This window comes from Zootoca vivipara, chromosome 2 (assembly GCF_963506605.1).
Source record: "Zootoca vivipara chromosome 2, rZooViv1.1, whole genome shotgun sequence".
In the NCBI taxonomy this organism is placed as follows: domain Eukaryota; kingdom Metazoa; phylum Chordata; class Lepidosauria; order Squamata; family Lacertidae; genus Zootoca; species Zootoca vivipara.
The window spans coordinates 92,511,520-92,534,476 of record NC_083277.1 but is presented as its reverse complement, the minus strand read 5'-3'; the positions used below and the strand labels follow the sequence as shown (position 1 = coordinate 92,534,476).

The 22,957-nt window shown below is 45.1% G+C and overlaps 1 protein-coding gene across 4 annotated transcripts; it reads left to right on the top strand.

The window, feature by feature from the left end:
* Positions 1-1,567: 1,567 nt before the first annotated feature.
* Positions 1,568-17,099, top strand: OTOP3 (otopetrin 3). Of its 4 annotated transcripts, XR_004691897.2 has the most exons (8): positions 1,568-2,402; positions 4,046-4,581; positions 5,138-5,274; positions 7,079-7,137; positions 9,292-9,410; positions 10,756-11,681; positions 12,382-12,977; positions 16,987-17,099. XR_004691897.2 is itself a non-coding variant. In XM_035104417.2 (7 exons), the coding sequence occupies exons 2-7, from the start codon at positions 4,185-4,187 to the stop codon at positions 12,550-12,552; spliced, it is 1,809 nt and encodes a 602-aa protein (XP_034960308.1). In that variant the 5' UTR covers positions 1,568-2,402; positions 4,167-4,184; the 3' UTR covers positions 12,553-13,239. The 4 variants fall into 4 exon arrangements, 3 of the variants coding, with proteins under 3 accessions (XP_034960308.1, XP_034960307.1, XP_034960306.1); XM_035104417.2 differs by lacking the exon at positions 16,987-17,099 and having other exon boundaries at positions 4,167-4,581; positions 12,382-13,239; XM_035104416.2 differs by lacking the exon at positions 16,987-17,099 and having other exon boundaries at positions 4,164-4,581; positions 12,382-13,239.
* The last annotated feature ends 5,858 nt before the right edge of the window (positions 17,100-22,957 follow it).

The window sequence follows — 22,957 nt, the reverse complement described above, 5'->3', positions numbered from 1 at the left end:
TGCACATCACTGCTGTGTGGCACCCTTAGCAATATGAACATGTTTTTTTGGGGGGGGGGTCTTAGAGATGCTATTGATTTCTGCTACCTGACAGTGTCTGCCAGAACTTACCCGGGAACAAGGCTTGAACCAGGCAGCTCCTGGGTTGGAGTCTCTCTGGTCCCCAACGTGGCTTTTGAAACCATTGTTCAAAACAATGTTGCTTTCAAACAAAGGCAATATTAACAGAATTACAAAGGAGAGCACAAGCAGTGGTGTCATAATATAGCAAAATCCAGTCAAACGCTGCTAAAACATGGGTGAGGAATCTCAGACCCAAGGACCATATGAAGCACTCCCCATTCCCTCTCTGGTGCTGTCCCGTGTCCTCCTCAAATGCAACAAACAACAACAGTAGTAGTAGTAGTACGTAGTAGTAGTAGTAGTAGTAAAGGTAAAGGGACCCCTGACCATTAGGTCCAGTCGTGACCGACTCTGGGGTTGCGCGCTCATCTCACATTATTGGCCGAGGGAGCCGGCGTATAGCTTCCAGGTCATGTGGCCAGCATGACAAAGCCACTTCTGGCAAACCAGAGCAGCACATGGAAACGCCATTTACCTTCCCGCTGTAGCGGTTCCTATTTATCTACTTGCATTTTGACGTGCTTTCGAACTGCTAGGTTGGCAGGAGCTGGGACCAAGCAACGGGAGCTCACCCCGTCACAGGGATTCTGACCAGGTTGCCCCAGTCACTCTGGGAGGCTTCCAACACATAAAAACATAATAAAACATTAAACCTTAAAATGTCTCCCTATACAGGGCTGCCTTCAGATGTATTCTAAAGGTTATATAGTTCTCAGTAGCTTCCCCCTGCTCATGCTAAAACTTGGTTAAACAAAACGACTTTCACTTGGTGCTTAAAGAGAATAAACACAAACATAAATGTGTTCAGGGACCTAACTGGATAACCATCATTGACAAAGCTCCGTCCCTGGTCACCACCCAAATCACCTCCAAAGCTGGAGACTATTGATTCTAAGAACTGGGGGGGGGAGTTTTCTGCAAACAGACAAAATGAGCAATATGAAGCGATGCATACTGGAGTGTCCTAGGCATATCATATTCTATAATATGATCACATCTATGCAACCCGCTTGAGCAAATATTGATGCTTTACATAAACTTCCCATGATCTGATTTTTTTATTGACACATTGTTGTGTGCAAGCAGGCAAAGACTCCACCTGCATGTAACCTTCAGCTTCTCCCTATTCAATCCTGTTCTGGTCCTGGGAGACAGTGGAGCAGCAGACGTTGGGGGCAGGAGGTGTGGAAGGCCTTGACTCTACAGCAGCCTGACCTCTCTCTCCCACCTCCTGCACCTGATCTTTACTCCCCTATCCTGCTGCTTCTCCGCCCTCTGACTCCCATCTCCTGGCTGTTACAGATTCCCCCAGGTCATGGATCCCTTCTTCCAAGTCAGCCTCCAACTCCCCTGCTCCCGGCACCCACATATCAGTATCCAGTCACCCCTCTGCAGTGCCCAGCCATTCCCTGGCCTACAATAATGCTTAAAATGCATACTGCAGATGGGGCTTCAGCCTTGATAACAAGGAACGCCCTGCTAGGACATTGAGAGAGCACCTGCCGCTGCCTCCTTCCCCTCCTGTCCCAACGCATGTCAAGAAATCAAACCCTGTTGGATCCTTGCTCCATCTTTACCAATGTCTTATGGTGATACCTTCCTTAATTTAATTGCAAATCTTCCATTGTTCTGGTCAAGCAACCTTTCCTCAAAGGGATTACTGAAAATAAACAAGAGTCCACGATAACAAAGGGAGAGCTTCTGAACCTCTGAAGAACATGGGCCAGAGATTCTGATCATGTAGCAGCCCACAGCGATTAAACTTCAGATGACCCAGTTAGCCTAGAACGGGCCCATTTCTCGCGCCCTGGATTCCTCTCAAATTGCAGACTCGGCGGCATTAGTCATGGAGCTTTGTGGTTTTGCACTCAGCACATCCTGCGCTGCAGAGTTAAACTATTGACGTGGGCTGACCAGGCAGGTGTACATGAGGGTGGCTGGATCCCATTGGTTGGACTCTCCAGCTCTAATGAACCTCTCAGCCTGGTAATTAATATAATGACACGACTATCCCCAAAGTAAACAAGGGGGAAAAAATCAATGCAAACTAAGGTACACTTTTTATTGGCAGCTCTGCTTGCCTGTGACTATTTCTCAGTCCTTCTGAGAGGAAAAGGCTTCGCAGCCCTGGATAAGGAATGCCTTTTATTACTATTACTACTACTACTACTACTGTTACCCTTACTTGTTTCTAGTTATGTTTCCCTGGAAGATGTAGGATAAGACAGTCTCTCACGACTCCAGTTTTCCTGCTGAAGCTGCCAGTGATCAAGTGCGAGGTAAGAAGTATGAAGTCACATTCCTTAAACTGCATTTTCTGGATCTTCCCTTCTTGGCTGGGGATTTGCTTTAGGGTTGATCAGGGATCCCAGAAACATTGTGGCTCTGGGAGCTGGGTGACAAGAAGATGGATGCATTTTAAACATTCCTTTTGAAATGTAATTGGACGGTTTCCGATATTAAACCGATAAAACCCGTCATGGTGTGTTTAAGTCGGGAAAACAATAGCAGCATGTTAAATGACCAATTCTGATTTGCTTTTAAGGATTTGGGGTTTAAGAGAAACAGGAATCCAGGGAGAGGTAGATTTCACAGAGGATAGAACTCATTTAGTCACCTAGAATAAGAAAAGCAGTGCCTGCAAATCATAATCATAATAATCTAGAAGGCTGCCCCTGAGGAAATAGCTCTCAGGATCAAAAGGGTTTCCCACATCTGGTATAGACAATGCCGAAGGAGGTAGATCGCTGATCTTAGTGTTAGAAAGCTTCATACGAAGCACCCTGAACCTATTCCACTAGCATCTGCAGCTTCCTTTGGGGTAAAGACTTGGTCTAGCCCAACAACCACCTCTTGGTCCTGGACTTATGGTATCAATGACCCAACCATTGTTAAATGTCTAGGACAGTGGTTCCCAACAGGGGGTCCGGGGACCCCCAGGGGTCCGCGAGCTATGCCAGAGGGGTCCGCAAGATGCTATTAGAATAAAAAATATATTAAATCTATTTCGTATGATAACAGATTTTTTGTTTTGGCCGCTTCCTGCATGAGCAGAGTCTAGCGCAAAACTAGAATTAGATAGAGGCAGTAGTTCTGCTGTATGCCGTTAGGTGGCGCTTTACAAACACTACTGTTTTGCAAAGAGGCAGCGTGCGCATTCTACTAACGCTCACCTCCCCAAGATGCTTTGCGCGCGTCGGCTTCATTTGTGCGCTACTGCGCAGGTCCCCTGTCTTCTCCATTCCCCTCCCTCCTCCCTGGCGCGCGCTGCCTCTTTGCAAAACCGCCGTGTTTGTCCACAAAGCGTTGTTTTTCGCGGAAGCTACAATTCGCGTAGTTAAAAATGGACCGTGGGTTAAAAAGTGGTTCGTTCAAACGACAAAGGCCTACAGATGAAGAGGAAGAGAATGCATTTGATGTTCAAGCGAGTAAGTCAGTGACTCTCGAACCGATCTTGTCAGTGTCCATTGAACCTAAATCGTCGGCGTCCCTTGAACCTAACCCTTCCAAGATCTGTGTTAAGCTTACTGGAAAAATTAGAAAATATAACTCTGATTACTTGGAAATCGGTTTTACGGTCACTGGACCTGAGGAACAGCCTAAACTTGGAGATAAGGCAATGAAAAAGATCCTTCCATTTGCAACCATATATCGGTGTGAGCAAGCATTTTCTTCCATGTGTTTCATGAAAAACAAATATAGGAATCGGCTCGACATGCGGTCGGATTTCAGAGTGAAAGTTTCAAGTTTGGAACCTAATATTTCAGAAATAATGGACTCAAAGGAGAGATTTAACTCATCTCATTAAGAACTGAAAATTAAAACTAACTGTATACTGATGGAGTACTCTGTTGTAACTAAAAAACGTATAAATATAAAATATAAAAAGACTCTTAATTTGGCTCTCACTTTTTAATTTTAGGATTAGGAATTAACGGGGGTCCTTGTCACAATAGCGGCTCGATGAGGGGTCCTCGAGAAAATTTTGTTGGGAACCCCTGGTCTAGGAGGATTAAAAGCAAACTCTCCTTCCTACCCAGCAGCCAAAGCATCATTCAGCCATGGATATCAAAGCAACAGTGCGTCAGAGACCCCATCCCCAGGAAGCTGGAGATAATGAGACTGCTCCCCCCAACCCAGAGGGCTGGAAGATCAACTACGAGAAGTCGTGGCTACACCGTCATTGCTCTTCCTTGCTCCTCCGTGACAAGCAGGCCCAGAAGGCTGGGCGGCTTTTCTCAGGACTGATGGCCATGAACGTGGTGTTCCTGGGCAGTGCCTTCATCTGCAGCATGATTTTCAACAAGGTGGTCATTACGCTGGAAGACGTCTGGATCTTCCTCTCCATCCTCAAGATCCTGGCCTTAGGCTGGATGGCAAGCTATTTATTGTTCACCAGGAGGAAGCCACACGCTATCTTGTATCGGGATGCCCATGCGGGGCCCATGTGGGTTAAAGGTAAGCAGTGCTGCCACAGTCTCCAACATCCTGACAATGTGTCAGTTCTAGAGTACTTCACATACCAGGATCAAAGCACAGCCCCTAAGGCGCCTACCTGGTTAATAGACCCAAGTACCTGTTTTCTCAGGTGGGCGGTGTCACATCTTGGGAAAACCTTAATGGTGGGCTATGGAAGCTCTAGTAGAGATGGTTCACTAATTGTTTTTAGGCAGCATAAGAAGAAGTACAGATTAAAAAAGACACATACTACAAACTCTGGGGACGTTCGCACACCTTGTTGGTGCATTCCCTTTTGCACTGCGCTTGGTTTTTTAAAGATGCTTTGATTTAATAACAGGGGTGGGAGATCTCAGGTTCAGAGAAAGCAGCCACCTGTACAAAGGTAAAATCTGCATTCAATGCTCCACCCACTTTTGCCTCTGTCCCCCACTCACCACTGGTTTCCCAGAAGGGAATGCAGTGCTCAGGCTGAAACAGGACCCCCACCTCGCAGGCTGACTGTTCTGATTAGCTTGCTCTTAACAAAATATGGCTGATTTGTGTGTTCATACAGGTTCTCTAATCCTGTTTGGCGCTTGCAGTGTCCTCCTGCACATGTTCCGGATTGGGTACAACATTATCCATATTCAGTGTAAATCCCAGGTGGCCCTTTTGTTCCCATCCATAGGAATCCTCTTCATCTGCATTCAGGTATTAGCTCCTGCTTTGGCTACAGCCCAGCCTCTTTGCTAACGAAAGGGTGCTCCAGAGCTCACTTTTATCACTGGTATAAAAATTATATATACACATTATTGTATAAACAATGATATTATATGCTGCCATTCTAAGAGTTGTACACACACACACACACACACACACACACACACACACACACACAGGGTTGCTTGCCTTCAACTTCTGAGTTTTCTCCCAGAGCTTTAGATTTTCAGGAGGGGGGAAAGAAACAGCTGTCATTTCTCCCATTTCTAATCTGGTCCTTTCACATTTTATCCACCGCAGCAAGCAGGAGACTCCCAAAGTGGGAAGAGGGCAGACAGGCAAAACACAAAGTTGCAAAGTTACAACACACAGGGAGGGAGCAGAAAACCACAGGATCACCACCTACACAAAAGTGCCCTTCAAAACTGCAGTTTTATATTAAGTACTAGCAGCCTTGTACCTGGCATTGCTTGGTAATTCTAAGAAACAGACAAAAATTGGAGCAGTTCGAAAATTATCTACACATAGACAAAACTTGCTCCTAGATTTCAGGACCCATAGTGTAGAATTTGGTTATATCTCAGATGTTCAAATGCTAACAAGGTTACATTCAAGTAACTGTAGTCAAGGTTACATTCAAGTAACTGTAGTCAAACACAGAACAAGTGGCCCACTCCCTCCCAGTGGCGTAGCTTGAATTGCCAGTGCCCAGGGCAAGGAAAGTATTGCGCCCCAATCACTTGAGAGCAGTACAATTGAGAGCAGTACATGTGAAAAGGATCTAGGAGTCTTGGTAGACCACAAACTTGACATGAGTCAGCAGTGTGATGCAGCAGCTAAAAAAGCCAATGCAATTCTGGGCTGCATCAATAGGAGTATAGCATCTAGATCAAGGGAAGTAATAGTACCACTGTATTCTGCTCTGGTCAGACCTCACCTGGAGTACTGTGTCCAGTTCTGGGCACCACAGTTCAAGAAGGATACTGACAAGCTGGAACGTGTCCAGAAGAGGGCAACCAAAATGGTCAAAGGCCTGGAAACGATGCCTTATGAGGATCGGCTTAGGGAGCTGGGTATGTTTAGCCTGGAGAAGAGAAGGTTAAGGGGTGATATGATAACCATGTTCAAATATATAAAAGGATGTCATATAGAGGAGGGAGAAAGGTTGTTTTCTGCTGCTCCAGAGAAGCGGACACGGAGCAACGGATTCAAACTACAAGAAAGAAAATTCCACCTAAACATTAGGAAGAACTTCCTGACAGTAAGAGCTGTTCGGCAGTGGAATTTGCTGCCAAGGAGTGTGGTGGAGTCTCCTTCTTTGGAGGTCTTTAAGCAGAGGCTTGACAGCCATCTGTCAGGAATGCTTTGATAGTGTTTCCTGCTTGGCAGGGGGTTGGACTGGATGGCCCTTGTGGTCTCTTCCAACTCTATGATTCTATGATTCTATGATTCTATGACTTGTACAAAAATACAAGCAACGTGTTTACTTTATTTAACAAGATTTACCGTATTTTTCCGTGTATAAGACTAGGGTTTGGGGTTTTTTAAGTAAAAAATTAGGTTGAAAGTTAGGGCTTGTCTTATACACAGGTAGTGCTAAGGGGTGTTTTCTTAATTTGGAGTCCCCCAAAATAGGGGGCATCTTATACATGGGGGCGTCTTATAGACGGAAAAATACGGTATATACTGCTTGATTGTAAGAAAGCCTTTGAGTGGTTTTTACATGTTGGCTATCTGTACAAAACTGTTTTTATTCTTGCCACCACACTAATTTTCCTCTCTACATTGATTTCAGACTTACTTTATATGGTGCCATGCAAAGGACTGCACCCAGGTTCACCACAACTTCACAAGGTAGGAAAACAGAAGCAGCATGAAACCCTTAGAAATCGTAATGGTGAAACGGGAGCAGTGGGGGTTCACTTCATAACAGAGGCAAAGAACCTGTGTCCTTTCAGATGTTATGGCCCCAACTCTAATCTCATAGAGCCACCAATTCCCCACCCCTAACAAAAGTAAGTACTTTGTCGCATAAACTATGGAATTTGCTCCCATTGGTACGGTAGCAATGGCCACCAATTGAGATGGTTTCAAAAGAGGATTAGACCAATTTGTGGACAATAAGTGACTGCTAGCCACAATGGCTGTATTCTACCTCTACCATCAGAGTAGGCCTCTGAATACCAGTTGCCGGGAATTGCAAGTTGGGAGACTGGCACTCAAGTCCTGCTTTGGGGCAACTGGTATTCAATAAGCTTTTGGCTGGCCCTTGTGAGAATAGAGTGCTGGACCAAATAGGTCACCGGCCTGATCCAGGAGGCTTTTGCTATGCAGAATCTAGCACTAGTTATATAGGGTTGCATCCAGTTGTTGCCCTACTAAGGGTAGAAGTTAATAGGCATAACGAAGGGTTGGCCATTTCAATGGGTCTACGTTGAGTAGAACTTAGTTGTCTGCAGCCCAAACTGTATTAACTGAAGTTTTATGATCAGAGGTTGATTCAAGGAAATGGCATTAAGGTTGTTTCTCTTAGGCTAGCCCAGGGCCGTCTCTAGGCCCGGGTCCGGTGGCGCGGGGCACCAGGGCGCCAGGCCACCAGGGGCACCACTGCACCCGCTGAGAGGCGCGGCAGAGGCCGCCCCAGGCGCGCCGGATGCAGCCCTAGGCGCGCCTCTCAGCTGTTCAGGCCGCTCTCCGGAGGTGCGCAGGCCTGGGGCCGCCTCCGCCGTGCGCAGGGGCGTCACAACAGGGGGCAGCCAGGCTGGATGGCGCAGGGTGCTGGCCCTCCAGATGGCAGCCGCGCTGCATGCTGCACCTGCTGCGTCGGGAAACGGGGTGGGGGGCGCCGGAGGGATCCGTCGCGCCAGGGCGCCAGGCATGCTTAAGACGGCCCTGGGCTAGCCCTCCTCTCCATCTCCTACTCATTCTCTCACTCACAAACGTTTACATTCAAAGTTTATTCTGCAGTTTTGCACGCTAGGTAGGAACCTTTTCATTAATGAAAGAGGAAGCCCTCAGGGTGCTGATTTCTGCTCCCGATGCCAGACTCCACAACTGGAATGGGATCATGGAGCTGGATTGCAGTAGCCACACAGCTAAGGACTTTCACACATCTACTTGTCCTGCCAATTTTCCCCAGGTAAACTCCGCTCTTTACCACTGAATCAGAGAAAACATCAATTGGTCTTTCCACAGACTGAAGTTTGCTCCGATTTAGCCATAGAGAGCGAGTTTTCCTGTCAGAAGTAAACATGGACCAATGGTACCAAGCAGTATGGGAAACAGCCCTACTAGAAAAATTAACCAATAAGTTGAAACTGACACGGGGACAAATAGAAGAAGATGGCTTCACCCCGGTATCGTTCCCCTTTATCACATACACAGCCCAACAAGACAATGATAAAAATACACCAACAGCATACAAATCAATATGGCTAACCTGATCCAAAACACTCACCCACCCCACTCACACACAAAACAAAGACCACCACAGCCAACATTCACAAAGGAACAACCATATCCTAGGCCAACCCCAACATCTCTCACCACCAAAGGCACAAGCGAACAGCAGAGAACCTACACAAGCGACGCTGACAAAAAACCCCACACATATTAAGCAAAATAGAAACATCATCACCCGATCCCATCCCCCACCCACCCTCCCCCCACCTACCTCTCTTCCCCTTTTCTTCCCAATGTCTCAACAAATGAAACTGATTAGTAAAAATGTTATGAGAGACATTGCACATATCTTTGTAAACCAAGAAAGCCTTTAATTAAAAGAGGGGGGGGGTCCTGGGAAAAGCCAAAATCCATTGGACCTGTGCTTTCTGGGCATGGGACAAGCGGGAGTGTGGGTGAGCCCTTAGCTTTGCTATGTTGACTCATACACTGAAAGGTCAGCCAAGTTCCCCATTCAGTTACCAACAAGAGAACTGAATACCAATACTGTGAGAACAGGTAGAATACAGCTTCATTAATAAAAGACTTGTGTTTCTTTTTTGACAGATGTGGGCTAATGCTGACCTTGGCCATTAACCTCTTGCTGTGGCTCTTAGCAGTGACCGATGACTCAGTTCACAAGGAAATTGAATCAGAACAAAACAATACCGTGCAGAGAGATGAAGGCAAGGTTCATTCTCTATTTTATTTTATTTTAAGGTGGAGAAGAGATACAAAAACAAGATACATTCTTCATCTTCTTAAAAAGGGTAGAGAAGTAGAATGGGGAACATGCCAGATGAGCAGAAAGCTTTGCATATTTCCACACAAACTGTGTTTGTGAAGACATCACATGCAATAAGATGCTAACCTAGGTTATGAACTCTATTGATAGCTTAGGTGATTAGAAAGGAGGGTGGGTTATTTGCTCACTGAAATTAAGTGAGCCCTGATGGATCATTTATAGTCCAGCATCCTGTTTTCAACGTAGCCAAGCCCAAAAGCAGAACATGAATACGACAATACAAATGGTTTTCTAGATACAAAACCATTTTGGGGGTGGAGAGGTCCTGCTTCTTGTAGACCAGTGATGGCCAAACTTGGCCCTCCAGCTGTTTTGGGACTACAACTCCCATCATCCCTGACCACTGGTCCTGTTAACTAGGGATGATGGGAGTTGTAGTTCCAAAACAGCTGGAGGGCCAAGTTTGGCCATGCCTGTTGTAGACCTATAGGAGGAATAGAAACCCAGTCAATCTGATGCTTCCTTTCCCAACTCTATTGCAGAATTTAGAGTTCCAGTCCTGTACCTCAATGAGTAGGAGAGAAGGGAGAATGGTCCAACAGTAGTACCATGATTGGTGGCTCCAGATATGTCCAGTTTCCTCGTAGTGTGACAAACTATAGCCTAATCACTGGATTACTTGATCTGTGCCTATCCTGATAACTTAAAATGCCAGTATTAAACAGACAAGAGCAGCGATCAGGTGCAATTCACAAGGAGCCAAGAACAGAAATAGAGTCATGTGCCTTTTAAAAAGAAATGTGTGCCAATATTGATGCATTAAGACAGAATCGCCCCATGCAGGTTGAGTATCAGCATTCGGTTCCAGCACCTTTCCATGTGTAAACTTCATAAAGGTAAAGGTAAAGGGACCCCTGACCATTAGGTCCAGTCGTGACAGACTCTGTGGTTGCGGCGTTCATCTCGTGTTATTGGCCGAGGGAGCTGGCATACAGCTTCCAGGTCATGTGGCCAGCATGACAAGCCGCTTCTTGCGAACCAGAGCAGCACACGGAAACACCGTTTACCTATTTATCTACTTGCACTTTGACGTGCTTTCGAACTGCTAGGTTGGCAGGAGCTGGGACCGAGCAACGGGAGCTCACCCTGTCGCGGGGATTCAAACCGCTGACCTTCTGATCAGCAAGCCCTAGGGCTCTGTGGTTTAACCCACAGCGCCACCCGTGTCCCTAAACTTCATAAAAGTCTTCTAACAAGATCCTGCCATTCTCCCCATCTTATTCCAGGCAATGGGACCAGTTCCTGCAAGTGCTCCAACACAACAGGCTGCAAGGTCTTCCAGAATGGCTATATTTTGCTGTACCCCTTCAACACAGAATACTGCCTGATCTGCTGCTCCATGCTTTATGTCATGTGGAAGAACGTGGGCCGGCGCATAGCTCAGCACCATAGTACTTGTGCCAAGCCCAGATTCAAACCCCATGGGGTCATTTTTGGGCCGCTGCTGGGCATCTTCGCAGTGATCGCTGGCATCTGCATTTTCATGGCGTATCAGATCCAAGCCACCAGCTCCTCCCCGAGCCATCAAGCATTCATTCTCTATTATTCCTACTACATCGTTTTGTTGCCTGTGATGACACTAGGGGCCTTAATTGGAACCATCACCCATGGCTTAGAAGAGAGAGAGCTGGACACACTAAAAAACCCAACACGAAGCCTCGATGTGATATTGCTCATGGGAGCAGCCTTAGGCCAGATCGGCATCTCTTACTTTTCCATTGTGGCCATTGTGGCCACAGACCCAACGGATTTGTTGAACGGCATCATCCTCGCCTATTCGGTGAGCCTCATCATTCAGCACATCACCCAGAACATCTTCATTATTGAGGGGCTCCATAGACAGCCACTGCCGGTAAATGAAGGTCGCAGCCAGGCTGAACATTCCAGAACCTCAACCCAGAGCCCACCCAGTGAACACATGATTGCATCCCCTGGCTGTCAGGAACCTGTCTCATCCACAGCCAACAAGGAGGCAGATCCAAATGAAGGGGAGAAATGCGGACATGCTAGCGCCCCAAAAGTTTGCAACCCAGAGAGAAGGCAGGACATCCGGAAAGCTTCACAGACCTACATGCAGACCTACAGCCATTTGAACTGGAAGAGGAAAGCTCTGAAAGAGATCTCTAGCTTCTTGATCATGTGCAACATCATAGTAAGTGCTTGACTTCACTGCATATAGAAAACTGAGGTGCAGATTGTAGTGAAGAGCCCCAAAGCCTGCCCAGGAACACGAGAAGCTCCCATCTCTAAACTTGAGGTATACTCCCACCAGCCCTCACTTTTCCCTCTTACTTTGAGACAAAGACAATTCCCAAAGCTACAAGCAGTTAATATTAGTTAGGGCAGAGTTTGCCAACACACCGTCTGTGGGCACCACTGTGCCTGTTAGTACCTCCTAGGGCACCCATGAAATATCTCTTCTAAAATCCGCAATGCATGAGAACATGGTTTGCTCTTCCTAAATATAAGGGCAGGGCAGGGCTTTTTTTTCCAGCCGGAGCTCAGCTCTGCCACCTCTTCAGGTGGGCGTCATTGCCATTCTAAGAGAACAAGGGAGAAGTTCATGGTGAGCTCTGGCATATCTTTCTAGGAAAACAGTATGGGGGGGTGCTAAGAAAACAAGAGGATTGATGGACCTTTGTATATGGGATCACACTAGCAGCAGGAGACAACCTTAGCACATGGAACCAAGGTTATGATTTTCAGGCCACTGGAAAAGGAGGAACAGGAAGTGGGGGCCTAAATCAAAGGCAAAAAATACCTTGAGGTATCTCTATATTAACTGTCCCCCTTCCCTGAGGTGTGATTGACAAATATTCTCTGATTTTTGCTCTTCTCACATCCCTTTTCAGTTGTGGATCATGCCATCTTTTGGAGCACATCCGGTGTTTGAGAATGGAATAGAGAAATCATTTTATGGCTACTCTACCTGGTTTGTTATTGTTAATTTCGGGCTTCCGTTGGGTGTGTTCTACAGGATGCATTCCGTTGGCGACCTTCTGGAGGTGTACCGATCTGCTTGAACACAACTCAAGCCTCCATACATTGACAGCAGAGTGAAAACCTCACTGAAATATTTATGGAAACCAGTAACTGTTATGAGAATATGACATTAAAAAGTGGAAATTGTGGCTACGGTTTAAACAGTTTATGACACGGGGGGACAGGGACAAAAGCAAATTTAACCTTCTTGGTACATACCCTACAATGTCTTGTAAGAATGCACATCCCATAACAGATTATTATAGAACTGACTCATTCTATGTACATTGCAGTATAACCTCTATTTACAATTATGCTAAACAACCATTAATGAGAAACTGAGCTGGGCCCAACAATCCCTTGGGAAAAACTGTCACCTTCCATGAATATGTCAATCCTTTGGGGTGCAAGAACCAGCCTTCAGAGACTGAGAAGCGGGTCCCAGAGGCATTTTGAAAAGGACATGGTAAGTGAATACTCGTGTTAACACCCATCCACATCTAAAGAGTTAAGAAACCACAATGTCTGAATTTGATGCATGTCTGGCAGTTCCAGAGACGCTTCTGGAGTTCTGTTCTTCATGTTGCCTCAATGGGGCTTATATAGCGCAGGTAGTAACGCTAAGACTGAAACATAACCTGGTATCAAGCAGAAAAGGAGCAGGAAATCTGTAACACCAGTTTTCCAATATTGTCTTCAAAGTAACTACTGTATTTGAGGGAAAGATGATTTGAGTTCTGATCTCTGTTGACACTGGGCTATTATCCTTTTATTGTCAGGGGTTTACAATGATTAATAGGACTTTAGGGGGGGGTGGAAAGGGACAAAGTACCCTCAGGATACTCACATTGCCCCAACAGTTGTCCCATTCCCACCGGAAAGCCTTGTTTAGAGGACGTCCCCAGGACATGATGGAATAAGACAAGGAGTATAAAGTGTTCAGAATGCAATCACACATTTTTTAAGTTAGTATGGACCAATAGTCTAATTCTGTTCCCATGATATATCTAGTAATACTGAACTAGGAACAGATAGATTTTAAGAGATGTGATGTATAGTTTTGAAGACATTGCATTCGATCTTTAGCAAGAGTGATAGCACTGTGGCGAACCTTGAAAAGCCACATCATTAAGTAGTTACAGTACCGTAATATGGCTAGCTAAATGTTCAAAGTTTATTGCATGTGCCATCTGCATTTCACCCATGTTCAGGACACAGCAAAGCCAGTAGAACACAACGAAAAGCTGCCTCTAAATTATAACAGGTCTTGGCTCAGCCTGATGATCCATTATATAAAGGATTAAAAGCTGCTCCCGGCGTTGCGATCAATTCATCTTTTAGCACTATCTAAATCCTTCTTGTTGCCGAAGGCTAATAGATGGAACTGTAAACATCTCGTTTTATTACTCTCTTGCAAAATAAACCACTCTCAAGCAATTTCTTGGTCGAGGCATGGGCTTGACTTCCTTTTGTAAAAAAAAATAAGAGTTCTGAGAGGCAAAAACAGGGTGCGCAGGTCTTACTCAGGTTCCCATGCCTGTCCAACAGTGTGGAGACTATTTCACTTGGACTTATAGGGCAAAAGGTCTTACGTGTTTGGACTTTGCATCTCTGTTAATTTTACCCAGCCTTATGTCAACAGGAACTGTCAGAAGAAATAAAAGCTGGATAAATTAGCACTCTTAAAAGTTAATTATTACCCCAATCCTCATGGCCAAAAGCACAGGATCCCATCAAAAGAGCTTACTGAAGGTTAGTCCTCTTATTAAATGAAGAATCAGGGAAAGGGTTATAGAATTTGCAACAAAGAACTCTGTGTATGCAAGGGAGGCTGTCTGGACTGGAGTATATGCACAGGGAGCTGGGCGTGTCCTACAACAGTTAAGTTCAAACAGATCCATTGCATAAGCTGATCAGGATTTTAAACATCCCATTCAAATTCCCACATTCCTATCAGAACATGTTCATGTTCAAAGCTTCTGGTTTCCCATATTGCTTTGCAGATGGACTTCTTCTGCATACCCTAATTTGACAAACCCGTAAGCTCGTTGCAGGCGTGGAGGAATGGATGGATGAGGACCCCTAAGATATATTTAAACCCTGTCAAGACAGAGGCCTTGTGGGCGAGTGGCTCCTGCATCCAAGAAATGGGGCTTCACTCCTTTCTGAATGAACAAGAATGGAGTCCTGCCATGCTCCTGGATCCCTCTTTATCACTGGAGGTACAGGTAGCCTCGGTTGCTAGGAGTGCCTTTTACCAGCTTCATCTGGTAAGACTGTAGTGGACACTGGAGTTAGGGACCTTAAGATTGGATGCCTGCAACGCACTGCATGTGGGGGATTCCCAGAAAGCTGCAGCTAGTGCAGAATGCAGCAACCAGGCTGTTAACTGCAACATCTTCCCAACAGCATATAGCACCTCCCGCTAAGAGAACTGCACTGACTGCCAAAATGCTATAGGGCTCAGTTCAAGAGTTTGCATCCAGTGTTTAAAGCCCTATGCAACTTGGGCCCGGGTTATCTTGCCATGTATATCCTTGCTCAGGAATTGCATTCCTCTGATGGGGCGTTGTTAAGAGTTCCGAATATCCCAGAAATACATTTGATCTCAACTTGGGAAGCAGGTCTTTAGTGTTGTGGCTGTAGCTCTAAGTAATCAGCTTCCCACTGAACAGACATGTGCTTAGCATCTTTACTTTTAGCAGCTACTGAACACTTACCGTGTTTCCCCTATTTTAAGGCGTAGTCATTTTATAAGACGTAGCAGGATTTTTACACTTTTGCGGAATTAAGCCATACCCCGAAAATAAGCCATACCCCGAGCCACCTGGAACTGGTTGCTGCTGTTGCTGCTGCTGAAGCGCCGTGCAGCTCTCTATCCGTCCTCGCCCTCAACTGCTAATTTCTCACACGGGCGGGGGGGGGGGAGAAGCAGGAGGAGGCACAAGCACCGCGCGCTCGGCCCTCTTTCGGCGTCGCCAGGCGAGCCGCGCTGGGAGCCTCCCCACTCGGTGACGGGAAACCCCTCGGTGACGGGAAACCCCTCGGTGACGGGAGCCCTGCTGGCCCCTTCCGCGCTGCCGGAATGTTGTGGGGCCGCATGGCCCGAAGCAGAGCAGCAGCGGGTGACAAGCGGCGGCAGGAGCCGCGCCGCCGAAACGTTCTGGGGCCGCATGGCCCAAGGCAGAGCGGCGGCGGGTGACAGGCGGCGGCAGGAGCCGCGCCGCCGAAACGTTCTGGGGCCGCATGGCCCAAGGCAGAGCAGCGGCCGGAGGTGACTGACGGCGGCGGGAGCCCTGCTGGCCCCTTCCGCGCCGCCAGAACATTGTGGGCTGCATGGTCCACGGCAGAGCGGCGGCCGGCAGAGCGGCGGCATGGTCCACGGCAGAGCGGCGGCCGGGTCCGCTGGCCCTTCCGCGCCGCTGGGGCGACTGACGGCAGCGGGAGCCGCGCTGCCGGAACGTTGTGGGCTGCATGGCCCAAGGCAGAGGGGCGGCGGGGCGACTGACGGTGGCGGGAGCCCTGCTGGCCCCTTCCGCCTTCCGTGAGCAACAAAAAGAAAGCGAGCCAGCCAGCCAAGAGCTTGCGTTCGCTCCTCCAGACCACTCCGCCGAGAGCCTCCGGCCTCTCGAGCGGCGATGCTCGGGCGCCCAAATGGGAAGAAAGACCCCCCTCACCAGATTCTGAGCGCTCCCTGCTCCCCGACGGATCGGGCAAAACCTGGCGCGCAGCGCAAGCGCGGGACGGAAGGCGCGATCCAGCCATTTAAAGCTGTGGCCGCTGCTGCTTTTTAGCCCCCTCCAGCTGTTTGCCAGTTTTCTGCGTCTTTTTTGTGGTGTGTGAGGAGCGCTGCCATAAGGCTGCGCTCCGGCCACCTTTTTAACCTCCCCCCCCCAGTTGTTTGGTAGCTTTTGTGGCGCATGAGGAGTGCTGCCATTGGGACGCGCTCCGAACTTTTTTCTACCCCACCCCCCCAGCGGTCTGGCCGGCTTCTCCTGCCTTCGCAGAGTGCTGCCAGCCCAGCAGCAGCAACGCCGGTCGCGGCAGGAGGAGGCAGGAACCATACTAAGACACCCCCCGAAAATAAGCCATAGGCTTATTTTCTTGAGTAAAAAAATTATAAGACGGTGTCTTAAAATGTGGGAAACACGGTAGTATCTTTTTATGACTTTTCTTATCTTTTTAAGGAAGTCAAAATGACCCAGCCATTTCATACTGGATATTACACAGAATTTTACAGTTTGACATTTTAAATATACGCTTTAAAAAACAGTTGTGTATATTTTGTTGCTTATGAATTTTTAAAATATATTTCTGTTGAACGCTGCTTCAGAAACGTTTGTTGGGAAGCAGTTTAAAGATCCTTGAATAAATATGGCACCCAGTTGGAGCCTACATTCACCCTATGGCTTTCTGTTAATCAATGCAAGGAACTGTGCAAATGCTCTGAACTTATCTGTGCCATCTCTCTCCAGGTGCTGCTTCCAGTTTAGCAGTCGTGTTGAATCGGGAACTCCTGTGCAGCCATGCCTTTAATGGAAAGTTACATGTTGCAAAGGACGCCAGATCATCATAAATCAAACAGTACTGTTATGAAAAATGTACCCCAAAATGCGTTGCCTTTTAAGAAGGACAGACGCGGGTCGGAAGCTCCAAAATTTGCACTAAGTTCAGCTCCGCCGGGAAAATGACAGAGACCACACGATGCTGTCAGGAAAAACAAACTGATCCCTTTATTGCAGAATGCAAAGCTACAGCTGTAGGGTCCCTGCCTCTGGAAAGAAGGAAGGAACCCCGGGAAATGGTGAAGTCCCCCTATATACCCTCCTGTTCATGCATGGAAATCTCTGGACTAGGAGGGAGGGGGAGACAAGGGCGACGGGGTGCGGAGATGACTCTTCCTTTCAGATGGAGAGATGTCAATCTCTCTTCTCCTGTCGTTGATGGTGCTCCCTGTTGTTTGGCAGGAAGGGCAATCAGTCAAGATGGGTGCAGAGGTGGGGCAGTTCCTGGCGATTTCCATGGGGTGGAAGTCCGCCCGGCAGTGTTTTCCTCCAGGCCATGGAAGGGTGGGCTACGTTGAGGATGGCAATTTATTTGAATAAAGTTGTCAAGCTAATCTTTCTATTGTCCGTGTCTTCCTTCGTTGGGTATGGGACGGTGATGGGGAGGTTTCAGGGGGGCTTGGGGTCAGAGAAGGGTTGCACAGAAAATAAGTATGGAAAACATTTCTAATACATTCTGACGTATACAGTTCTAAAATATAAAACAGTGGTTTTCTAATACAAAGAGATACTAACAAACCTATTTTCTAATACAGAGGAACACTAGTCTAATTAATCAAGAGTAATACTGAGGTTGTGGTTAGGTTCTTAGGCATATAGGGAGGGACGCCTTTCAAGGGATATAAGGGGTTTCTCACATTTAAGGCACATAAGGCCAGCAGACATATAATCACAAGAAGCAAGCATATAATCACGAGAAGGTAAAGGTTCATAGCAAGTTTGTATAAGGTTTGTATAAAATGGTAAGGCTGTATAAAAATGGGCTGCGTTACTTGGTGGAGTTTATGATAATTGTCTGTGATAATTGTCTAGGCGAGGGTTGCATATGCTTGTCCTTAGGCGAAGGGGAAATGCAGATGTCTAGGCAAGGGTTGCATATGCTTGTCCTTAGGCGAAGGGGAAATGCAGAGTTTATGTTGGATTTTAGGAGGTGTTTGAATATGTTAATCCCTGCGGAGGGGGTGCGGGTCTGTGGAGGGAAGGAGAGCCAAGCTGTGGCGGCGAAATGGTGGTGCGAAGGACTCTGGGTAGCCGTAGCTGTCAAGCTGTGGTTACCCCTCTCTGTTCATTAATAATGGTGTCCTGCAACCCCCCCAATATGATTTTATAACAGTGTCCCCTCTCTGAGGCAATATTGTTGTGTAACAACCAATCATTGCCTCATATAATCGACAGTGACGCATTCTCCATTTCACTGTATGCAGCAGTATTCTAGCACTTATGGGAAAAACAAGTGGTCTATGCTTTACATTTACCAGAAGATCCACCAATATTGACTGGAAAGCGTAGTTTGTTTGTTTGTTTTTACCTTTTTGTGTGTTGTCAGGTGTCAAAGCTAGCTCTCCTCTGGTCTCACACCTCCATCATGGCACAGCAGCAACAATCCCTGGTGAATCCCCTTAGGGCTTTCATATCGACCATGTCACCTGGCACTCACCATAGCTGCCACAGGTTTGGACATGTCATGAGAGAGATGCCTTTGCCTTGGGCTTTCTATGGGATTTTTTTATTATAGGCTCTGGTCTTGCACTGTAGTAGGGAGTTGCTCAGTTACTCTTAAAGGGAGAAAGCTACTTGCACCTTGGATTCACTTGCCCAATTAGAACTGACCCAATTATAATTTATACAGCCCCATAAAAACCATTCTGAAAAGGGCACATGTCCAAATTGGTCAATTTAATTCTATAAGGAATCATTCCAGGTAAATCAAGGCATATACACCTTCTTGTATCTGCTGGTTTCATGAATCCTGAAACTGCTTCTTGGTAAAAAGAAGGCTGGCACACTACAAAGTGCCAGGTGAGATAAGGAAATGTGGTCATAAATTGATCTAAATCTCAACAATGGACTATGCAATAGCCTGATCTTTTAGAAAACATGAGTCCTCCATTGGGCGTATAAGGAATAATACCACCATTGGGTGCATAAGGAATGTTACACTATACAATAACTTACTATACATAAAACATGAAAGCAATTACACACAAAAATGCCCCCCCCCTTTGTGGAAATAACATATACTTGTCAGACATAGGTCAAGGTTTCTGCAGAATATCACGTAACATAAAACATAATTATATATCAGTTGCACAATCTTGTGGGCACAGTCTAAAATAAAAAAAGAAATATCCTTGTAACTCATTCCCCCCCCCTTGTCCGTCCCATTTGACACATTTCAGCATTCCTACATAATAACACATAATGCATAAAACCTTCACATTGTTAAGTCTACACCATTTGTATATCTTGAGGCAATTGGGTGAACTTGAGATAATTCTTGCTGCTTTTGCATGTATTTCCAACCTTGGGCACAAGGGCTTTTCTTGTCTGCCTTTGAGTCACTGGGAGGAAGTTAACAGCACTTCTAAACCTTGCTGAAACATTATAGCTAAGAGATAAAATGCCCTTCATAATTCAATTACTTAGTTTCTCAAGTCTTTTATGGGAATAAATTGTTGTGGCCACTGTGATGCATTGGCAGGTTGGTAAGGTGGTGAGGGGATGGTATTAGCATTTGATTTCCTGTAAAACATCCTTTTGAAAATAGGCCTGTAGGGGGGTTGGGGCCTGAAGATATAATTAGTTAAATAATAATAATAATAAAGGGGAAAATATTCTATAAAGTTCTTCTTGGGAAGCTGCAAATAATATGTGATCATAGTTAAGCATTTTATTCATTTAAATATTATTATTATCATTCATATTTAATTACTGCTGTTATTGTCTACTCAGTCTGTTTAATTTACTTCACCTAGTTTGGCTGTGGAGGACAACAATTTTGTTAATTAGGACACAATTGATAAGTTATTAACATTTTCCATGTGTGGTTCTGAATTCTCTTTGAGGTTCGCGTATCCTGTTTGAAAGGGATTATTATTACTATTATTATTTACAGGAAAGAATGACTTAGATGCTACATTCGTATGTACAGGAAGAAAAAGTAGAAATAGAAAAATGCATAAATAAAAACAAAATGATATTTAGATTACCACTCAAACAGCAATTTTTTTTTTTTTTTTAAGAAGGACTTGACACAAAAATCTCAGATTTAAAAAAAATTATTATCAAATAATATGAAGACATTATAAAGACCATACAGGTTAATATTGGCATTCCACGTGATGGACTGATGGACATGCCCCAAAATATAACAAAACAAAACACTGACATATGAGGAACCAAAATAAATAAATAAATGCTAAAACACACAATTTCTAATAATGAGCATCTCAAATGAAAATAAAGAGTAGCAATCTAAAGTTGTACAAGTATGGTTAGATTAATTTAATAGACATAATGGAAAAACTGATTTAATAAATGGAAGCAGATTATTTGTAAGCTAAAGAGAAGCGTCAAAGCCAAAGAGAAATAATAAAAGAGGAAAAAGGAAATTACTGTTTGTATCACTTCACTCCCCCCCCTTTTTTTTTTTGCTGTGGGAGAAAGGAAAAAATAAACACTTGTTACTGGAGTTTAGTCTTCTTAAAGGTTCACATATCCTTTAGAAATGTTCTTCCTGGGAAAGCTGTGAGAATAATTTTTGCATGTTAGGTTGGAACTTTGCAAGGGGGGAGGTTATGCAGGAGTTAATGCTTGGGGTGAAATGCAAATGCGAGATAAGTATCTGAAGGTGCTTCCTGAATACCCATTGGAAAGGGGGAGCAGACCCTTGGTTTGCATAGTCTGGAGTTTTTTTTCTAAGCCCTTGACTAAAATCACAATCAGTATCCTGTTGAAAGGGGAAACAAACAGCAACAAAAAGTACTCAAGCGATGAAAGTACTCAAGCGATGAACTCAAAGTGGGAGTGCTGAGATATTTACCTCTGGAAAGAATTTTGCATATTAGATTTGGAATGATGGTCCAACACTTGACCCTTTTGTTTTCTCAAGTGACCCCCTGGAGTCAAAGACACATAAGGAAATTTAAACAAATTTTCCCCTGCATGGCACAGGCACTTCAGCATTTGGTTGCTGTTTTTGTTTTGTTTTGTTTTTAACCTCCTTTTTCTCTCTATTTTTCTCTTCAAGCTGGCATAGCCTCTGTGCATGTACAAAGTTCATGATTCAGAAATCCATTGTACCACTTGAAAGTGTTGCTGGTGTTGGCTAAATTACCATTTGAATAGAGGAAGGGAAGGGTGAATAGGTTAGATTTTACACAGAAACCCAACAATTTACACTTCCACCAAACCAGCAACAAAAAGTGGTCAAATTAAATTATTTTTGGTCAGTTTAAATCCATTTCTATAGCTTTTGTGTCCTGAGATATTTCTGACACCTCTTACTTCCTGTTCCTTGCTGCTTAGGAAGCAGGCTTATAAATCTTAAACTTTAAATATATAAAACTTCAACATCCAGACAACCCAATGTTTTCACAGACAACCCAACCCAATACTTTCACAAGAAAGCTGCAATAAAAGTTTGGTCAAATTAAACTCCTTAATGAAGTCATGGCACTAATTAGCCATGTTTACTGTACTATATAAACATCTCATACCCCAGGCAAAATAAATCTTGATTTGCCCCCTTTATCTACAGGGTTCGGGGTGAATTCGTAATTGCAAATGTTTTCGTTTGTTTTTAATTAATTTATTACAGCCATGGCAGACTAAATTCTCTGCCCCCTTATCTATGGGTGATATGGCCAGAGCAGACTTAATGATATTCAACATTCTCACTCATCTCAGCCTCACCATCTTCCAGACTAATTCTTCTGGCCTTTATGTACAGGGATGGTCAAGGCTCATTCTGCTTGATTATGAATTTGTATGTGCTCGAACTGTTGGGTGGAGTTTTGCAGTTAAAAAATAGCTGACAATATGGTGGGGGGGGGGGGGAAACACCAGACATTCATTTCCAATGTATGATATACCATCTCTACCTCTTTCTAAGTGGCACCTCAAACTCTTCATGCCAAACTTTAAAAATCTGTCTTTCCATCCTTCTCCACCAAAGAGTAAAGCTTGACTGAATTCAGGCCATTTCACTAAGCCACCAGAGTTTAAACTCACTTTTCAGTGCTTGAGTAATCTAGTCCACCCCTTCTGAAATATGGGGATCTCAACACTATCACCGCCCTTAGGATACACATACATTTGAGTACAGATGCCTGACTGGGAAGGAAACACGGGCTATGCCCTATCACGGAAGCACACGTGTGTACTAAGGGAAAAATAAGGAAGGGGAAGATTAAAAGTACCAACGTTATATAGAAGCCTTTAGCAAATCTTAAGATTGGATAAAGATTGGGAAATGTTCAAGACTTTCATATGTGCTTAAACTTTAAACCTTAATAGAGAAAGTGATAAAAACTTATATAATCACTCCATAACAACAATGACACTCTTGTTCCAACTCTGAAAACCAATAATCTTTCCTTGCCAGAAAGCAGAGCTGGGCTGAATTTCAACCCATCACCACATCAGACACATTGCCTTTCACATAGCTCTAAAATGGAAGTTAGAAGGGACCCTGAGGTCATTTAGTCTAACCCTCTAAGATACAGGATTCACAAGATTTGAATGAAAATACCAACTTTATACAGAACCCTTTAGCAGATGAGTTTTTTTCCTTAAGAGACTGATATCAGGAGCCCGACAATAACCCTTCTGTCCAACACAATCAAAGTTAAAACTAGACTCAGATAGACAATTCCTGGCT